Source organism: Pyxicephalus adspersus, chromosome 6 (assembly GCF_032062135.1).
Source record: "Pyxicephalus adspersus chromosome 6, UCB_Pads_2.0, whole genome shotgun sequence".
Classification (NCBI taxonomy): domain Eukaryota; kingdom Metazoa; phylum Chordata; class Amphibia; order Anura; family Pyxicephalidae; genus Pyxicephalus; species Pyxicephalus adspersus.
The window spans coordinates 78,756,250-78,777,831 of record NC_092863.1 but is presented as its reverse complement, the minus strand read 5'-3'; the positions used below and the strand labels follow the sequence as shown (position 1 = coordinate 78,777,831).

Below are 21,582 nucleotides of genomic sequence, written 5' to 3'. Positions count from 1 at the left end.
TGTCCCACTGCGCCGGGCGCTGCCATCTCCGCTCTTCTCTTCCGTTCTTCTTTTGCCACCTAATGCACAGGTGCGGGTTCAGGTGACTTAGCCACTGTGAAGGGGGAAAAAAACAAGAGAGAGCTGATCTTACTGCACATGCGTGAGATCGACATCTCCTTGCCCTAGGAGGAAAAATGCACTAAAAAAACAAAACAAATAAACATTTTGACTGTATATAGAAAGGTTGTGTACGCTTCTATGTCAAGTAAAAACGTTGGGTTTAGGTACTCTTTAAGCTATGCATGTGGAGTGCAGCGTCGACAGGCAGGTAAGTTTGTATTATAATAGAAGGGGCATTGCCTCTCTCCCCTGTAGTAATGACTGGCCTGCATATAATATTCTGTTTTAGAAGTTCAGTTCTACATTAAAAACACATTTTTCTTTTTTTATTGATTCGTAATGCATTTTGCAAAAATGGCGCAATATCTTTAGATTTTCTCTGTAATCAAATGTAAATGAAAACTGACACTTTTTGCTCATTTTTGTGTAATGTCTGATTTTGTTTTCTGTATTTGCACCTCATTTTTTAAGCAGAGCAGCAAAACTGACAGACTTAGTTCTATCTCTGCAGCAGAAATGGCCCTGGAAATGTGGGCAGCTAGTCACTAACTAATACCACTGCTGGTATGCCATGGCTATGGTTTTATTAGAATAGAAAGGATTCAGAACAGCAGTAACAGGGCCAACAAAGCTCAGTTTTCTCTCCCCTTCCATACTTCACTGGTCAGCTGACTGCAGATAGTTTGGTTCTCGCCTCTTGCCGTAGATTGCATTGCCTGGTTGCTAGGTAACGTTTCCTGGTGATTTGGGCCTTTGCGGTGTTTTCGAGCCTGCTGTAAATTATCGCTGATTGTGTTGTTTATCAAGCTCGAACACGGGACTGACAACTTGCAGCCATGTTCCGATGGCTTCTAGGTGGCAAAGAACCGCAGGGCGGTGCGGAGGTAAGAAGCCGGGGTGGTTTTGAGGAACCACAAGTTCCAGAATGCTTTGTTTACCTCGCTCTGAGCCTTGTAGTTCAACACTAGAGGCTGCCAGTCAGACGCTATCATGCTGCTCAGGAACTACAAGTTCCAACAAAGCCTTTGGGGCATATTCTTAAAAAATTCTGTCCTGTATTTTTGTTTGTGACCACAATAGAGAGATTTTCACACACTTCCTGTCCCTGTGACCAGTAATAAATGTTGGGGTCCCCATCACCACTAACAATATATATTTGCCTGTGTTCAGCTTGCAGAATTTTTTTTTTACTTCCTGTGTAATGTAAACAATTGCCATGTTTATTTTTAGATTTAGGCTAATTTTGTTGGTGGCTTTTTACTAATATTATTGTTATTAATAATAATATTAATAATAATAAACAGGATTTATATAGAGCCAACATATTACGCATCTCTGTACATTAAATAGGGCTTGCAAGTGACAGACGAATACAGACAGTGACACAGAAGGAGGAGAGAACCCTGCTCAGAAGAGCTTACAATCTAGGAGGTGGGGGACGTAGTTGACAATAGGAGGGGGGATAGTGAGTGAGGGTTTTACTATTGTTTCATCCCTGGTGGCAAAATTAAAAGCCACCAGGTAAGTCCTTTATTGCAGAATAGACAGGTGATCGCCTATGCAATTAAATAAATTTAGTTTTTGCCTGATTGCATTCTTTAACATAAACTCACCTGTCCTCTCTTTATGGCCATCTTCACCTGGGGCTCCTCAGGGGTTGTTTGGCCATCTTGATTGGCCAGGCCAGAATGATGTAATTCCTGCACTTGCACATCCTGCAGGTAGCCAGGGGTATCCCCAAGGGGGTTGTCACCTCTTAACAGGAAGTACCAAAACTAGAATCATCCTAATCAGATCACTAGATATTCTGTCAACCTAACCATTAAAATGTTGTATTTGTTTCAACATTGTCATATAATATTAAAACTTTGTTCCAGGATTGTAAAATCTGCAGCTTTTCATTAAAGCACAGCTTCATATAAAAGGGCCTCAGAACTTTGCCAGATGTTCTAGCGATCAAGCCTGTAGATTTCTCTAGTTTACAGCAGACATGTCAGATCATTCCATGTAAAGTATTGGACCTGCATTTTGACAGATGAAAGAACAAGTGCTGTACACACAGAGCGTATTCTGTTCTATGGATTGAGGGATGAACAAGTGGCACCCTGCTGTGCTCTCCTCTATTGACATGAATATCGGTCAATCCTGATCTTCGTTCATTGTTCCGCAGTGGTGGATTGACAACGTCAGGTGACCGCTCTACACATCAGATTCTCACCTGAAATGAGCACAGCCAATATTTGACGTGTACTGACTTTAAAAATAAAAACACACCCACATCCTGTACAGGTAGTCCTCGGGTTACATAAGAGATAGGGAATGTAGGTTTGTTCTTAAGTTGAATTTGTATGTAAGTTGGAACAGGTACATTATTTTAATAAATGCAATTAGTACAGATATTTGTCTCAACATATTAGGCAGCATGGTGTCAGCTACTGTAAAAAAAACTCTCACTGTGAGCTAATCACAAACAAAGAAAAAAAAATCTTTATGGAGCCTGGACATTCATTAACTTCTGGAGCAAGCTGTGCTTTGATATGCAAAACTAAACAACTGAAAGAGTTACAAGAGTCTGAAGCAAGAGCTCAGTCCTTAAAGAGGAACAATACTCAAAAAAGAAAAAAAAAAAAAAAAACACACTACACTACAGCCCTGTATATATCTAGGGAGCGTCTCTATGACAGATGTCCCCAACCCGGGGACTACCTTTACTTTATGCAATTTATCTGCTTACCAGTGATATAAATAAGGGTTCAGTTGGACATCTAAATTAGGCCTAATGATCCTGCAGTGAAGGTCTTGTTAAGGCACTTCTTTTCATAGGGTGACATGGCTTTGGTATCCTCTATTGCCAAAATGATGAGCAGCCATGGCATTACACATTATGCAGGCATGGTCCTCTGTTGTCACTATCATAAAACCCAGCCTGAGAAATGCCGTGCAGCATTGCTGGAGTACATGTTTACAGACTGAGAATGGCTGCAGAGGATCAGTAGCATTGAGATGGATGGAGAAAGTATTTTAATTGAAAAAAGCTAATTTCAATGATATGCAGTGCTTCAATAATTGTTACATACTACATACATTGTGACATACAGCATTTAGCAAATGTTATAGATTTAATTTAGTTTTTTGTTACATTTACAGTGGTGAGCCTTTCACTTTTAGTGATTTGCTGGCACAGGGGTGTACATTGTTTCTCTGGGGCGGATTATATTGGACCTGTAGCAGGGAGAAGCTGATCCTGGGCATCTGCCAGCCAGTGAGCATCCACCACCCAAGGTTCGAATCCCAGTCAGGACACTATCTGCATGGAGTTTGCAGGTTCTCCCCGTGTTTGCGTGGGTTTCCTCCGGGTATTCCGGTTTCCCCCCACATCCCAAAAACGTGCAGTTATGTTAAGCCTCCTTGACTGTTTTAAAAAACTTTACATCTTCAGGGAATCCCTGCTTTAATTACTTTTTCCACAGCTTACAGTACATCAGTGTGGTGGTCAGTGAGAAGAATGTCTCTTACATTCTGTAGTGGGAAGAATGTCACCCTTACAGATGTCCAAATAGATAATTGGTGTCAAATAAACTGACCTGAGAGGCACACATTGCTCATTCCTCAAGGAACCCCTAACAACCTCTGGAGGAACCCTCAGGTTCTATGGAACTTTGCTTGAGATACACTGATATGGACTGTGTTCAGATTAGTGGCTAATAACCATGGGATTTACAGTTCCCAGGTGCCAGGGAGCAACTGCCCAATAACAGACAGCAAACACATGTGCAGGATTTAGCGTGTAGTTTCAAGCAATGCATTTTTTTCTTTTACTTTTATATAGAATTCTGTAGAATTGGTTAGTAGTTGGACAGGTTACCAGCACTTGGATGTATCTAGTGTCTTTAAATTGCACAGCCATACTACTGCATTTAAACATTTGGGGAAAAAAATGATTTAAAAATGAATGAACCATATGTTTTTTATATTTATTTATTATTATTATGTTCAATTCAATTGTAGAAGACCAGAGTGTTAAATATTGGAGAAGAACAGATCCAAAATCCCTACACTGAACTTACAGCTTTAAAAGGTCACCATGATATTGTGCGTTTTCTTGTGCAAGTGGATGACAATAGGTAAGAAAAACTTCTTTCTGTTTATAAAGGACACAGAATTATAAGTAAATACGTGTCAAAGTTAATATACAAACCAGGAAACTATTTTCCCATTGGTTATGGGGGCATTTTTTTTTATCCAGACATTACTGTATTACACCAGTCCACTTCACTCCCTTTAGGTCTGTACTCTTGTGATCCTGAAATGTACCTACTGATGCTGCTTGAACATCCTTGTTGCTGCAGACATGGAAAGCCTACAGTTAAAATTAGGAACTAGAAACAAGATGTTATCCCAGCTGGCAAATTGCACAATGCCACATCCTATAGTAAACCATAAATTGCAAATCTAGCCAACAAAGGGGACTTTTAAGGCATTTAATAAACAATATATATCTAAAAACAACATTTATTATACAGAAGTTAAAAGTTGTACAAAGTATTACATTGCAATAGTTTCAATAACAATATCAATAATCCTAACAGTTTAATTCAGTCTCCATGACTCTTAACAGTGTAGTACGACGGGCTTTGCGGAAAACAAATACAGCTTCATCAGGAAGATTCATGGGACCTATAGCATAGTAATAACATTTAAACAAATTAGGAACTTTTTCACACCCAGCAATCAAGCTGAAACCCATCTTGAATTGCTGACTAGGAAGCAAGAGAGATTTGTTCCCTTTGTTTCATTTTACCTCTTCTTGGAGATCAAACTACATAGACAAACTCTCTCTATTACTCAATGATATTTTGACCATTGCAGATATTTTAGCATTCAAGATGTTTTAATATTACAACAAATGCAATTACAAGAGGAATCACATGAATTTTATAAATGTCCTTAGCCAGGAATGCCATATTTTCTGTGTTGTGGCTAGAGCAAAATGCAGCTATGGCATTCATATGGTACAACTATTTGGATGTACAGTTTTTTACAGGTCCTCTGTTTTTGTTTTGTTTTTGATGTCTAGGAATTCATATCTGCAAAAAATAAACATGAACTTAAAAATGTGCACCTTTGCCAAGACTCCAATATACTGCCAGCATTGTTCTGGCATTCTTTATTGACCTAAACTTAAAACTAAAAGTCATTTTACAAACAGTTGCATGTCATTCATTTATTTTTTTTAAGTTTATTAATTGTCCCAGTTTTTCAGATTTACTATTTAGCTTTCTAGTGTCAGAAGAGGTGAGCCTGTTCAGTATGTACACCTGGGTGTTCTCTTCCACCTCTCTAAATTGTTTCATGCTTCAAGTGCTTTGATAATGTCTTCCTGTGAGCTTTGAAAAGTGATTTTTATGTTCTCAATGTGGACAGGTAAAAAAATAAATCAGTGATTGGAACTTTCATTCTGATTGACTTAAAATTGCATCTTTTAATTGCTCGCTGACGTGGGACTTTGAAGGTCATAATGATCCAGATATAATTACTCTTTTTGATACCTCAATAGTGTTAAAAGTGCACCTGTCATTCTCTATTCCCGAGGCATGCATTTTGTGATTTGGACCAATATCTAGGAATTGAGAGAAACCAGTTTTCATAGTCTATTTGTTGTTTTTTTTTTTCCTTTTTGAAAGCTTTTTTGCTGGGTACTCATAATGAAGGAAATGGCATTTAATTTATTAGATTGATTTCAAGGACAGTGTGCATTTTTTATTGGTAGACCTAAGCATTATACACCCGATTTTTAATAGTGGCCCCACTTTTGGCAAAAAAAATGGGCAAGTCTTTGTAGGATCCAGATATGTATCAGTTCTGTTAAAATAAAACTCTATAACATTGTAACTAGATTCCTAGAGCAGACCAGTATTTATCTACATTCAGAACACAATGGCCTGATTCATCAAGATTGGAGAAGATAGAATATCATCGTATAACCTGGGTAATTCAAGAAACTTGGAATTCATTTCTTATATTATATTTATTTCTGGCTCAGGTCCATTTTGGGTTTACTGGATCATCCAGAATCTCCCATGATAGTCTATCTTCTCCAGTCCTTGAGAACTCTAATAATGCAGACACATTCATTCATTATTTTGTACCTGGCTTGTTTTAACCAGGACAACATTTGAAGCAGTATTCAGAAAAAATCTTTTATTTGATTTCGTTTAAGCATTATATGTTCCTAATATACCTAGATTTCTCAGGCTTCTCATAAAGGTCTTGTTAGAGGGAATGTAGTCTCTTGTTATAATCCCAGTCTTCTCCCCAACCCCTTTTAGCCGTGTGCACCACCCAGCACTTTTCAGTAACCACACGCCTGTTTTTGGGTGATTACTGATGAGTTGGGTCACAATACAGGGGCTGCCATCCAGCTACAATTTCTTCCCACCTGGCATAAAACAATTTTTGGGTTCATCACTGAATCCCTTGTGTTTTTTCCCTCATTTAATGGAAGTGGATGAACCCAGTAAAATTCTTAGCTGACATGAACATCATCCTTATTTCTTGCAGAGTTTCATAGTATGAGGGAATTCTTCTCCTTTACTGTGTGACAGTGCTTAAGCCATTCACAACACCCATTCATTAGCATGTGATCTGGGGGTCATTACTACAATGTCATCCCCATATAAAAGCTCTGAAAGTAGTTATCATATATTGACTGGATAAGTATGCATGTTTTTTTTTTTAAATATTTCTTGCTCATGATAGGGTAGTAAGATTGCACATAGGTTCACCCTATTCACTAATATTTACTTTGCCATGTGAACATAATGGTTTTATAGTAGACTTTCACATTGATAGCTGAACATTCTCTACTCCTTCAGTAAAATAAACCCACCAAGTCACTTTATCTTCATCAATTGCATAGCTGCATTTTTGTTCCAGTTTAAGTGTAAGTTTCTATCACAGCTGTTCAGTTTTATGAATCTGTGGTGATTACATCAGTCAGTATATGCAATGACACCGTAACCTATTTGTAAACCGCATCATATACTTGGCAATAGATTTTAGGAAACATATCCATCTTTCTAAACAGCAAATCCAATAAGAGTCAATTCACCACACCAGGTTATTTGCAGTAACCTTGACAAATGTGGACTTCTTCGACAAAAGGCCTTTTTTTCTCTGGTATTTTCGTTTTGTGCAAACTGCAGACTTAGTGTTGAGAATTGCTGTTTTTCAAAAGAAAAAGCAATTACAAAGGCTTAAAAGATCAATAGAAATGATGCTGTTGTCTTAAAGAAAATGCAAAATATTGAGACTTGTGTTCTTTTGGTGCTCACCTGTCAATCTCACAGCAAACGAGGAAATCAATAGCCCAGGGAGAAAGCATTAGAAGGTGTAGTTACAGCAACAAATGTCTATCATCAGCACAGTTTCTCCTTTTATTAGAAGCAGAAAGGGGGGATATAATAAAAGCAGTCCCATTCCCAGAGGACAGCTCTGCTCAGATGAAAAAAGAGAATTGAAATGCCTTAGTGATCCTTAACCACCATATCCAATACCTATTTAATCTGGGAAAATTGACCTGGAATAGGGGTCACACATAATGGATTCATATAACTAACTGCCCTAAGTGGCTGGAGAACTCGGCAAGTATATGCTAAAAATAAAACACAAAAAAGTTTGGTGCAAGATAGGTAATTGTTATATATTTTTTTGAAGTTAGGACTTTATTTTTAGACAACAACATTGCCCCTAAACCATATTGTCCTCCTCCATATTGTGTGCTTATAAATATATGGAAACACCTTATCATCTTATGTCATTTGGCCAGTTTGATGACATGCTGTAGTACTCTGCGCCAAGCCTGTCAATGTCTAGTGGCAAGAAGGGAATTACTTGGGTGGGAACTGCGCTGGGTTCATGGTAAATATTGCAGATATTGCCTTTTATTTTTACAGGGATTTTACACAACAAATGTAAGGAACATGAGCTATTCTTGAAACAGAACTGAAGTTCCACTTTAAAAGTATGTGATCAGGCATTGCTTTATTGCAGGAAGGGACAGGCAATGTGATTCTTACCTGCCTGATCGTTCTGTGGAACTGTCAATTTGCTGAGCTGCACATGCAAGCTTCTCCTGCAGTTGCTGGGACTGGAGTTATGTCACCCCAGCCGAGTCCATCAAGAATATTAATATTGACTTGTATTTATAAAGTGCCAACATATTACAGAGCACTTTTAAAAGAATATAGTCATGGCACTAGCTGTCCCCCAAAGGGGCTCACAATCTAATGTCCCCACCATAATCATTTGTCATTACCCCAGTCTAAGGGCAGTTTTGGGGGGAATCCAACTAACTTAGCTGCATCATTTTGGGATGTAGGAAAAAACTGGAGTACACAGAGGAAACCCACAGAAACACTGGTGTGTTTTCCCCCCACTTTCTGTTGTATGTACAGACAGTTAAATCTACAGAGTGGTGACACAGACAATACACAGACTCTTCTACATTACATTCAAAAATGTAAAAAACTTACATCATTTTATATTTTATTCTTTTAGAGACAGAATGCCTTGTAGCAATTTAAGTTTATTGGTATATTTAACAATTTGAATCCCTTTTGTTGACTATCTCTGTATTTCCTAATAGGTTTGCCTCAGCTTGTGATGATGGATCGGTCATGGTGTGGGATGTGCAGGTATTTAGCTTAGCGTTGTTTCTTTTACCTTGTAACTTTTATTGATAATTTTAATTTAGTTTCAGTGTGCCATTATCTTCACTGTCATCTTTGAGCTATAAAGTAAAAGAAATCTAGAATGTCACAGAATACCTGTACATTAGCTAGTGATTTACCTTAAGATGTTTTCCAAATATGACAAGCATTTGAGAAAATAACCTATAATCAAGTCTACTAAAACAAAAGTTTTTTCGTTTTGTTTTCTTTGCATTTCTTCTGATTTACTTTCATACCTATGATAACTTTTATAGGTTTTACCTAAATACCTTTATACCTAGATATATTTTCAAATATGCAGACAATGCACATAGTAAAAAAAAATAGGAAAATAAGCACATTTAGGAAAATAAGCACAAAAGCAGTTCCTAAAATCATATCCCGCACAGAAAGGCAGAATGGCTTTTAATTTGTACCAATAGTACACAGAATGCTGTGTTGCATGGGTGGTGGACTCAGTTAAACACAAGGGCCAAATAACACCTGACCATCCCAACTATTTATATGGCCAAAAGTATACAACCTTTCTGTAGAATTCAACCTTTTCCAGTAAAGGGCACTGTAAATGCTACGGGATATAGCTTAAGTTTCAGTATGAATGTTCCCCTGTGCACAAAGCCAACTCCATAAAGAATTAGCTGAATCTGATTTAAAGAAACCTAAGTGGCATATACAGACCCCTGACCTCTACTCTACTAATCGCCTTGGGATGAAGAGAAATAACAACAAAGAGTCTGATTTTTTTTTTCCTGCATCAGTACTTGACCTCACAAATTATCCTATGCTTAAATGGCCACAACTTCCTACACAATACATGAATAGGATGCCCAGCAAGTTGATGTGTGTGATGGTAAAGTGCCTATAAATGTTTGGCCATATAGTGTAAATATACTTTATGAAGTGCTAGAATTTGGTTTGTGCTCAAACCCATAAAAAAAGATTATATTTAACTCAGACATTGGTTAAATAAGTAAACATCCTACAGAATAAAACAGTAACAAATGGGTAACACAGTATTGCACTTTCTGCCTTAGATCCTCATCATTCAAAACCATACAAAGTTCTTTACATATTCAATGCCACCAGGATCTGTGTGTAGTTAAAGACTCTTTTCTGCAGTTCTCTGTCTACAAGATTTTTTTATTATTATTTTAGTGTATATTTCTATGGTTATGTATTTTGTTGTTATATATTTGTTATAATGCTAACCTAAGTTCTTCTTTATAGACTGGAGAAGTCCTTTTTGAGTTCAATGGACACACTCAGAAGATTACAGCTGTAGCTGTATTTCCAGCCAGTGAAACATATCATATGAAGGCTGAGCTGATCCTCACTGCATCATCAGATAGAACAGTAATTGTATCCTTAATTATAACGTGTATTATTTTCTTTTTATTGTTTCCGCCATGGTTTCTCCTTTCCCCCTTATCAACATTTAAATAAAACCTTTTATGTTTTCATTACATACTTTTTTTAGACCCAGACATGATATCACAAAATTTCTAAACTACTATATGAAATGCCAGTAGATCATGGTTGTTGGAAAGAACATAGCAGGGTACTGTACATGATATCTTACAAAATATTGTTACTCCTCTTATGAGTTATAAGCCGAGAAGGTACAAGCAGTTGGCTGGATCTTAGGAGGAGTTATGCAAATATCAAAATGCTTTGGTGGGTGAATGTCACTTTGCAGAAGTGAAAATTTAAAGACAGGCTGAGTGTATCCATTTTTTATGGATATTATATGCTCAATAATTCCCAAATTATTAGTAGTTATCTAGTCGGAAAGCTTGGATAAAGTAGGACCTTAACGGTTGGCTGCTTCCCCTAATTTAAACCACAGACTGAGCCATCCATTGATGGATAATACACCACGTTTTTAGTTGTGTATATAATTTGAACTACTTATCCCTGTAAATAAATGAATGCAGTAAGCTTTTCTGGTATTTGTATGTCTGTCCTGTAACTAATTAAAATATGTAATGTTAAAAAATCATATTAAATAACAACCTTCCTTAATAACTCAAGTCAGGCTTGGGATTGTGAAAGTGGACAGCAGTGGCAAAAGGCTTCAGATTTCCATTCTACTGTAAAGGTGAGTTAAAATGAAATTAAAGTAAAATGACCCTGTGAATTGGGACACCAACCCTAATGACGACTGTAACGATTGGTCTCAGAGGAACATTGCTGAAAGGAATCATTTTTCAAGTCTTATATATTTGATGTTTTCAGTGAGTAAATTTACCCACAATAATTTACACCTTTTGTCTTGTGCCAAGGCCAAAATGAGGACTTTTTGTAAATCAATGTTTCATTTACCAAATTAGAGCTGATTAAAGGTCCACTCCACCCACAAGCAAAACTCCTTCTTGCCTAAGCAGTTGGTTAGAGCAAATACCGATCTAGATTTAATGGTACTATAGACTGCTGTCTTTAAAGGAGAATGTGTCTTTAAAAGAGTCAGATTTTACTTTAGGATAAAATTGCTACTTCTGGTAAAATGAGTCGGAGCTCGTTCAGCGAGTGTTCCCAGTTAGATTGACCAGTTTGGGGATATCCTATAAATTTTCCAGACCTTGAACTATGTTTGGTGTCACTCATGTGCTTCTACTATATTTTCATGTGGTATGACATCCTCTATGCTATATACCTTTACACCAAGTAAAGTCCTATGCATGTTCTCGTAAGTTACCAGCCATTACCATCTTACACATAAAGGTGATCACGGATAGGAGGTGTGGTTTAAGCACTTAAATTCATGTTGCAAGTTAATGCCATTGTACATAGATGTAGCAATTCTGAATGGCAAAAAGGGAATCTGATTTCCTAAATACTGTATAATTCTGAAAAATGTATTAGCAGCTGAATGAGATGGACTCATTATTTGGAGGCCCTTTCTATACTGAGGCTGGAGTTCCATTGCTGAGTAGTTTTCGAAGATGTATTCTTTAGAGCAAGTCACCAATAGTCAGTTCCCACAATCCCAGCCTTATCTCTATATGTATATTGAGTTCTTTTCAAGCAGACATGATTACATGTACAGTTTTGTATATTTCCAGTGGCTAATAAAATGCTATTAATTTGTTTATGAAGGTAATATTCAGGTCTTATTGTTTTTATAATGCAGACCTTACTAGGTGTGCAGAGCTTGGATGTCTGGCTTTCTGGTGGGACTGAGCTGCGGGTATGGAATCGTAATTTTAACCTGTTGGGTGAGACAGGATTCTTTTCTGATGGAGGTAAGACAAATCTGTTGTTAACTCTCTTTAAGTAAAGCAGTTCTGAGTAAAATGGGGATGCTTTTATTTTTGACCACCTTCTGAAAGTGTTCTGGGTGCCGTGTTGTCAGGAGGATCATGACTTTATTATTCTCTAAGTTAAGACAAAGTTTTGCCCCTATACTTTAATGATAGGTTACTTTTAATGAGACTTTAACACAGGAGAAAAGAGGGGATTGATTTATTTTTTTCTGAACTGGTACTATCTTGGTTGAATGATATATGTTGCATTGAATAAATACAACTGCTGTTTTTATGTATGTCTTTATTTCATGCAAAGTAACAAAATGTGAATATTTTAAAGGGGCGATTCTTTACTCTACCCACTGTATGTACTAGAAGGGCTTGGAGTTTGCCATTATTTTTGCATATAGATGAACAGATCTAGTTTGTCGTGGCAAGACAGTATATTGTTTTCTTGAAAACTACAAACGTAACACAAATTTTTTTTGTCTTAAAAGGTATTGTAGCACTGATTGAACTGCCCAAGAACTATGTGGCTGCAGCAATTGGAAAAGATTTGAGTGAGTTTTTTTTCATTCTTATTTAAAGTATTAAAGTATCTAAACAAGTACTAATTCAGAAGGTGACTTAAATTAATAGGTTATTTATGAAATGTCCTCATGTTGTTTTGTTTTTTTTTGTACTGTAGAGCTGCTGAAGGCTACTTGTTTCTTGTAATTTGCCATTAAAAGCAAGAAAGTAGCAAACAGATATTCTCACTTTTATAATTTAGAGCTAAATTCCTGGTAAATTATTAATTTAAAAATTAAAATTGTATGCAAGTGCTTTACCAATCAAGAATTGTAGGAAGTCAGGATTAGGTAACACTCATGTGTCATAGTATGCTATTAGCTTACATTGAGACATAAGTATCCTGGATTGCAGTAAATAGAGGAAATGGGTGGTGAGGAGGATACCTTTTCCTAGGTTCTGATGTCTAGAGAGCCCATATCTGACCCTGCTCTAGGTTTACAAGGAGTTGTGAAGCATAGCTTGATTAGAAGCACTATGCACTTCTAAAGCACTAGATAGTCTTTTTAGCTTCATGGTAGCTGCACAAAATATGTAAGAAACTCAAATTATATGTGCCTCTGTGTGATGCATATCTGTACTTTTTTTTCTGATGCTAGAGTGTAGCTTTACTGAGGCAAAAAGGCAAACTACAATAATGGAGTATGCCCAGTGGACCGTTGCGCTTACAGACTTCCTATACTGTAAATCTTGTAAAGTTGGGAGATCTACAGTACCCAAGGAAATTCCCAGCAATCCTTGTCCTCTTTCCTCATGTTTGGAGTAATTCTTTACTTTTCCAGTGAAAGTGCCTGTATTAGCATATCCAAGTATCAGTGTTTAGGGATGGGTTAAAGCTTTAAAGATTGGCAATCAGACAGAGCTTTATTGAAGAAAGCAAGAGGTGGTGCCCATTCTGCAATAAGCATTCTTACCTGTCTGATTGCTCACTTGAGCTGTCAAAATTGCTGTTCAGAATTTACAATACTCCGGTCTAGCAAATCAAGATAGTTGAAGATAGCTGCGCCCTGTGATTGAATAGGCACAGGTGAATGTAACAGTATTTATGTCCACTGTGTTTTAAATTTAATGAATAGCACTTAATTTTATGTCTGTTTTAGACTTGTTTATAAAGGGCAACAGTTTCTTATAGGAGGGACCTTCTATGCTGGTATCTTTGCCTAATGTTCTTGCCGATGCAAAAAAAATCCGACTGCCACAGCATACTTGCAGAGATCCCATTTAAGGTCCCTGCATTATGATAGCGTGCACCTGCATTGCATGTATTGTAACTTGCTCATGTGTGACATCCTACAGGTCTGATTTTGGGTTCACTAGTAAGGCATTCACACAAATGGGCTATCTAAATGCAAGACCTGTTAATGCATTCTGTAATATAGCACAAAAAATTGACCTGTAAATAGGTCCTCATTATATCATATACCCTTTAGAAAGTACCTGCATTTACATTTACTTTAACAGCAATCTTCTCTCTGTTCTACAGAAACTAATTTGTGCATTTTCAGTTTAGTAAATTTGTATGTCATGTTCTCTTGGTTAAATTTTGTCTGGCATTACAGTTTTAAAATTTGAGTTACCTTTTGTTTTCTTTTAGTAATCTTCAAAATTGGCACCACTGCAGCAGGATTGGACAAATGGGACATTTCTCAGATTAAATGCCTTTCAGGTCACCAGGACATTATTCGGACTGTAATAAATGTCAATGGTTAGCATTCTTTCTCTTTGGTATTATCCACTTTATTCTGCGCATTTTAAGAAAAATTGTCTTAGTGTAGTGCAAACGGGAAATGCTTTAAAATATGTTCTGTGTATTTTGTTGAAAAAAAAACATTATCATAAAAATGTTTATTCACAAATTCCTTCTTTAAAATGCCATCTTAAAGAAACCTAAATCGACAGGTTAGTTGTACTTCAAGAGTGAATTTTTTCTTTCTTTTATTTTTGTATTGGTTGTGTTATAGAACTATAGAAAGCAGTGGATTTTTGTACATGTTCATTAATTTTGCCTGCATTTCAAATGGCTGTGTAATGCATAGCATCCCGAACTCTGTGAATGAGCATTATGGTGTTACCTTGTGCTATTAGTTTGTAGTTTTAAAAACTGCAGACTAAATATGTATTTGTTAGTATTGGTTATTGTGCCTACATTTTGTCTAAGATTTAACTAAAATCTTTTATTTTACATCTTTGGTTTTCTACTTTGTAGAGTTAACATTTGTGAGCGGCTGTGATGCTGGGGAGCTGATTGTGTGGGACGCTTTAGATTGGTCTGTAAAAGGTAGTGAAAAAAACTTTCCATACATCTATGCACAGCAAGACTCTCCTCCAGAGAACAGATTTCTGCCGACACAAGACGAGGTTTCCATACAACATCTCTCGTCTGATGGAGAGGTCTGTCTCATGTTCCTATTTCAGTTCTGAAGACCTCTGTGTACATTTTTAGAGCACAAGAACGGTTTATTAAACTTTATTGGTTTTCTTCATTCAATGTTTTAGTTAAACTACATTATAGGATGTTGTGTGTTATTTCCCTGCAGTGTATCTATGTGGCGGTGGGAAGAGGAATATATGTTTACAACCTTCACACAAAGAGAGTGATTGCTTTTCAGAATAATGCTCATGATTCCAGTATACAGCACATGGCGAACATTCCAAGCAGGTATCAAGTCCTTTTTATTACGTGATCGGTTCTGGCAGTACTGGTAGATTCAAAAATTGGCTTTAGGCTTTGTCAGAGATGTTAGAGAGAGAGATTGTTAGTAACTTGACAATTTTTGTAGCCAATTAAAATATGACGTTACTGTTGTCAGATTTACAGATCTAGGTTTATCTAACAAGTGTTCCAATGTAATCAGTCCATTCATTAAGTAAGAAAGAATTCTGCTTATATTCACAGGAAAGGTGTACTGACATAGTACGCTTTATTAATTTATTGTAATGGAAACACTTACATTTTTATAGCAAACCAGATGGGGTCAGACACATTTTACTTTAATAAGTTTTCTAAAAAAACAGTGGGAGATGTAGTCAGTGTTTTTGCACACCTTATTTTAGACACAGGTATCATGGAGTCTCTGATTCCCATTTTCAATGCAGGCGGGACATGGCTGGTGGAAAGGCCGTTTGGGTACATAGCTTCTTGAAAATGTCAAAGCATCCTGCTTTAGTATTTCTCTCAAAAGCTCACATTGCTAAAGTGCACCAGCTCTTGGAAGGAGATTTTATATTTGTACAGGGCTATTTTTGCCTGCAGCACTACATGATATCCTGGCCCTGCATAACTGAATGAAATAAAAATAAAAAAAAAATAAATGAATGAAAAGGGGTGGGCCAGACGCAGTCAGACTTAGGAGGAAAAGGTTAGATGATGATGAACATCCTACAGCCAGGAAATGGGGTGAGCTCTGAATGCTGCAGATTCAAATGCACATTTGTCAGAACTTCACAATGTACAGTGAAAACACAGTAAGTAATTTCAGTACAGAAGTTGAGCCTGTACAACTTCTAAACGCTGAAAGTAAGGGTGGCGTTCTGCTTTTTTAAAAATTGATTTAAGTTGTTAAAGATGTAAGTATTTAGGACACTTTTTATATCCCTTGTATAAATCTTGAGATTTTCATAGCTTGCTTTGGCTAAATAAAGGTAGCACTCAAACTACAAAGATTCTGATTCTGTTATGAGATACTATTTGCATTTTGGCATAAATACCCATCTATATACATTTCAGAAACACTGTATATAGTAGAGTTGTTTTTTTTTCAGACAGCTAGTTTCATGTTCAGAAGACGGAAGTGTCCGCATTTGGGAGTTACGATCAAAACCACAGCTTCAGGCAGAGTCTGTCCCTGCAGGTAAGTAGAGATACTAAACTTTACATGTCGGTAAAGCAATTTTTGCTTGAATTAGTATTCCTTGTGGTTAAAAATAATACACACATGACTATACGTGTAAAAGTATGTACATGGGGTATGTATAGTATTTTATGGGGAAATTTTATTAGTCATTTTTATTGTATTGTCTACTACCAGACAATACAACAAATATTGATACTTTCTTCATATCTCGGTTGTTGTTCCAGTCCACTAATACTTTGGACTATGTGTATTAACATAAAAAGAATTTACACTGGAGTACAACCTGATACGTATAACAGAAATGCCTTTTTTAAATGATTAGCTGAAGACTTTTTTCATGGGTTTCTATGCTAATAAATCTGCTGAGACAGCAGTGATGACTTTAAGATCATTGCAAGATTTCATGTGAACTGATTACATGTGTTGGTATTTATGCTGTTGGTGAGCATATTTTTTTTTAAAAAAAGCCCTCCTTAATTTCCTCAAAAGGTTCAGATATGTCACTTCCATGCAGGTCCAAAGTCTCCTCCTCCAACAGCTAAAGCCACTTGAGCTTTCTGCAGCCCGGCTGCTAAAAATCGAGTGCCAAGCTGCCAATGCTAGCACACTAACATCTCAAAAGCTTGAACAAGACGTGCTTGTACTGCGGGAGTAACATGCCATACAAGTCTGTGTGACATTCATGTATATCTCTAAATGTTCACTAGCAGAGTTGCAGAAAAGGATGCTGTATATGTTGGAGGAAGTCATTTCGGGCCTGTGGGTGGGAGATGTTAGAATAACACCTGAATATCTAAAACAGGGCTGATGAAACTTTTTGAAAACTTGGACTTGTACTTTAGGAAACCTATGAGTATTCCCTTTTAATAACCAGTTGTTCTAAAAATAATAAAACTCTGATTGACAGTTGTGTTAGGTTTGCCCTTTCCCACATTATTTTCCTGGAACGTGTTTCTTTTATTTTATATACTTTATTTTATATGATTAAAATGGTAAATTTTCTTTTCAGGTTTCTTCACTATGTGGGGCTTTGGAAAAAGCAGTAAGCAGTCTAATCAAACCGTAAAGAAGATGAATGAAAACGGCATTGTAGCTTCCTTGGAGTTGATTGGAGATTTGATTGGACATTCTTCTTCTGTACAGGTAAAGGTTTTAGTTTCTGTACAGGTGTAGGCTAAGATAATATGTTTTATAAAATAATTCTATGTTTGTTATATGGAAGATCCACTTCCTGTAATCTTTTTTTACTTGACAACAAAAGAGCTCTTTCTAGCATTGTATTTAAAAAAAAAAATACTCCCCATGGCAGTTTACTAAATTCATTTTGCAAAAGTCCACTTTGTGTTTGAAAATTGAATGTTTACAATCTTTAGGCATTGGATAAATATACCCAGGCAATGTTACATTACAGTTTTCCAGGTTTCCTTTAGCTTAACTGTCAATATTTGGCAGTGCTGACCCAGCAAACAACAAACATCCTTCTAGACTACAGTTGATGTAAACATGAGCACTGATAGTAAGGATGTTCAGTCTCTGTACCCTCCCAATAATTACTTTTGCTTGCTCTGAGCAGCGCTTTTGTTTCTGCATTACTGTGCAGCTAGAGATAACTGCTACACTTCCCATAGACACACCTAGATATGAAGGATGTCACTTAACTTTTTTGAAAATCTGCTCAAAGCAGGTCAGGTGGAGGGTGGATACAGGTTACCTGTACATGTCATTGAATAGAAAAGAAGAGTTTTACACTGATATCAAACTATATATTGAGTATTAAATATTTTAAGGAATTGAGCAACACAATTACATGCAAATGAGCTTGCCAGTCACTTATCAAAGTCTCTGTGTCATGCTTATGATGCGTTTGTGACCCGTGCATCCGAATTCTTGGTCAGCCTACTGAGACAGATTTTTTAATGAAGATGACATAGATTTTCACTCCAAACAGACACATAATAAAGAAGTGGTTTCTTTCTGCTTTAGTCAGTTTTCATTTTATGGCCGTAGGAATGTTTTACCCAAGCTGTACCACTTGTAATACAGTAAATCTTTTTCATGATCTGTGTCACTACTCCTGTTTAGTATTGCCTTGCTGTGAAACAGAATTGATAAATGCCCCTATTTTTTTATAGTTTTATGCTAAATCTCCCATCCTGTGCCAATTTGCCTGTTAAAAAATTAAAATAAAGAAAATATTTTTTAAACTGTTAATGTATTTCCCTTATGATTATTTCTATCTCTAATATATAATTTTTTGTCTGCCATTCAGTTAGCTATTGGCAGCCAGGTGTTTATATTCCACCTGCAAACCTCATATACAGCCCAGCAGTAAGCTAAAGTTTTCTTACTGGCAAAAATTTGCAACAAATTCAAAATGTACGAGAACTGTAAATAGTTACATGTCAAACATACATACACTTTAAAGATATTTCCCAGAGCTCGTGCTCATTCTTTATAACAAGTATGCAGCAAAGGCAACTTAACACTATTTACCCAGCGTATACTAGAAGGTGTTATTTAGTATAACAAGTCCATTGTTTTACTTTTACAGATGTTCCTGTATTTTCAAGATCATGGCCTAGTCACATGCTCAGCTGACCAGCTTATCATCCTGTGGAAAGAAGGAAAGCGGGAATCCCGTTTGCGTAGCCTTTTGCTTTTTCAAAAATTAGAGCAAAATGGAGACTTGCAGCCTAGATATTCCCTCCACTAACCAGTATATTCTGGTGACACAAAACTATTTCATATCAGTTTACACAGAACAAAGCATGTTGTAGATTATGAAACAAATTTATGTTTTTAGGTTTGGTGATGAATGAAAACATAAACTTGTCATTTTTTTTGTATTGAGCCCTTTTACAGGTCGAATGGATTGGTAGCTGATCACACTGTCCTAAATAGACAAAAAATAGGCAGTCAGAAAAGTCAGACCTCACTAACAGAGTGAAATTGGTTTCAGTGGCACACCAATGGAAATTTTTTTGGTTATTAAGCTAACTAGTAACATGTGGCATTTGCTATTAAGAATGACGCATTACGATCAGAGGTGGAAAATAGGCGATAAGTTTGCTTAAAAGGCAAAAAAAATAATGAAAAAACTAAAATGGAAAATCCCGATTACTGGGAACAGCTGATTTGTGTGTTATCAGCCCTTCCAGCTTCATAACAGAATTTTCAGAATATTTATAGGAATCTATGCATAATATATATATAATCAGCCCAGAAGTCTTTCCTAATATCTAGATAAGGACAGAAAATCTTTTATTGTAGAAGAGATTTTGTTTGCAATAGAAGAATCTTTCTAATTATTCATTCGCAGCTCAGTATACATTTTACAGTGTTGTTTCTGCCAAGAAGAAATAACTTCCATGCGTATGTGCAGATGTGCCATCAACCATGGATAGCTATTTATGATGGCTGAAGATTCTCATTTAACAAAAAGTGGTTTAAAATGTTATGGCAGAGGTCCTATCACATGATGTATGGGGAGTTCTTTGTAAGTGTGCGATAATGTGCAAATATACCATACTAACACAATATTGTAGGAGCCTTGCGGGGGGGGGACTGTGGCGTCAGTGTAGCTTTAGGTTGAAGGTGGTATAATGACTGACTTTTGTTTGGTTATTTATAATGAAAAAATTATCAGGTAACATGATCTGAATGTGATATATCTTCTGTATAGGTATGTATACCTTTATATACATACTGATGATACTCAAAGGCATCCTCAAGTGAAAGACAGTCCCTCAAAGGTTAGACTTCTTACTTCGAGAAAAAACACTTTTTTTTGTATAGATCTATGGGTGTGAAGAGGATTTGGCCTACCACAGTAATGTGAAGGACACCATAAATTTATAACATGCTGTCACCTCCTCAGTCAGCAGCCTATGACATTACTGTTAGCCAGAAACGGCTCCCCCGTGAGTGCCGTGACATCACCCCTACCCCACCAGCAAGGATGGCTTAACAGACTCAAACAAACCAAATTTGACACCCTAGTGTGAAAAAAATGCCAACCTACCCATTTTCTCCCCAGGGACATATGCTGTTTCATTATCACTTCTGTCACTGCTTGCAAGTAGCATAGTGTAGAAAAGAGGATGCCATCCACCAAGCAAGCAGGTGACTATTTGCTGGTCCACTTGCTGTAGCAGCTCTGGCCCACCCACAGAGCAGGGTTACTGCGCCAGCAATGGGACATACACTCACCGTCTTCCATCCGCTCTCATACCATATTCCCCGTACTGTGACTGATCACTGCCCATAGGCCAGGTATGCAGCCTTCCACCCTCAACAGGTGTCATTTTTTCTCATATTGAAGTTTATTGAACTTTCTTATACAAACCATCCTGTCTCACTTTGCCTTAACAAGGAGGGAAAAATACTTGTCATGATTTTGAGTGTATGCAGCAATTGTTTTGGTTTTTATTTCCTGGAATTTGTTACTAAAAACTTTATTTTAGGTTCTTTCCATTTTTAATTATTGAATTGATATGAAAATCTGTCTGATCACCCGAGCCATGCGTCCAGTAAATCTATTCATAGGTAAAAATGAATAGAGAACATTATAGGGAATGCTACGGATTTGTTTACATCCAAATAACAAATACACCTAAAATAATAAAGTTCAGCTGATGAAAAAGTTAATTGTGTGATGTATAGCTGCAGCAAATTAGAGAATATTTGAACCCGTTGGCTGATTTTTACTAATTAGGATGACATCATCTCTTCTTGTCATGTTTATGTAACCTGAGCCATTTGCACTTGTATTTTATCTTTTTTTGTATATTTGATTATTTATTCTGCCAGGCTATAAGACTACTGAGATGTTTTTTTCTATTTTCTTGTAGAACAATGTTAGTGGGTTGTTTAGCCTATAATGAGCTCCATGAATAATAAATCAGACTTCTGTGAATGGTGAGCTAGTTAGGATATCAACTCCCAGCATTTTGTGATGGGTATAATAACAATCCTTTTTTTTTACAAATCTGATATTTGCACAAGACCTTTAGAATCCACTTATTAAAAAGAGGTTGTAAGATAAAAGTGTTAAAACCAATCTTTAGCCTTGCTGGTTAG

General features: G+C 36.6%; 1 protein-coding gene across 1 annotated transcript; it reads left to right on the top strand.

Annotated features, from left to right (window-relative positions):
* The first annotated feature begins 837 nt into the window (after positions 1–837).
* WDR41 (WD repeat domain 41) lies at positions 838–21,448 on the top strand. Its single transcript, XM_072416303.1, has 13 exons — positions 838–986; positions 4,111–4,226; positions 8,750–8,798; positions 10,062–10,193; positions 10,870–10,932; positions 11,965–12,076; positions 12,577–12,639; positions 14,244–14,354; positions 14,856–15,040; positions 15,187–15,308; positions 16,412–16,500; positions 17,513–17,646; positions 19,055–21,448. The coding sequence occupies exons 1-13, from the start codon at positions 939–941 to the stop codon at positions 19,214–19,216; spliced, it is 1,386 nt and encodes a 461-aa protein (XP_072272404.1). The 5' UTR covers positions 838–938; the 3' UTR covers positions 19,217–21,448.
* Positions 21,449–21,582: the final 134 nt, after the last annotated feature.

Coding starts and splice junctions, on each gene's coding strand:
- WDR41 (XM_072416303.1), top strand. CDS start 939: ATGTTCCGATGGCTTCTAGGTGGCAAAGAACCGCAGGGCGGTGCGGAG. Junction 12,640..14,243: donor AGCAATTGGAAAAGATTTGA/GTGAGTTTTTTT, acceptor GTTTTCTTTTAG/TAATCTTCAAAATTGGCACC. Junction 15,309..16,411: donor ATGGCGAACATTCCAAGCAG/GTATCAAGTCCT, acceptor TTTTTTTTTCAG/ACAGCTAGTTTCATGTTCAG.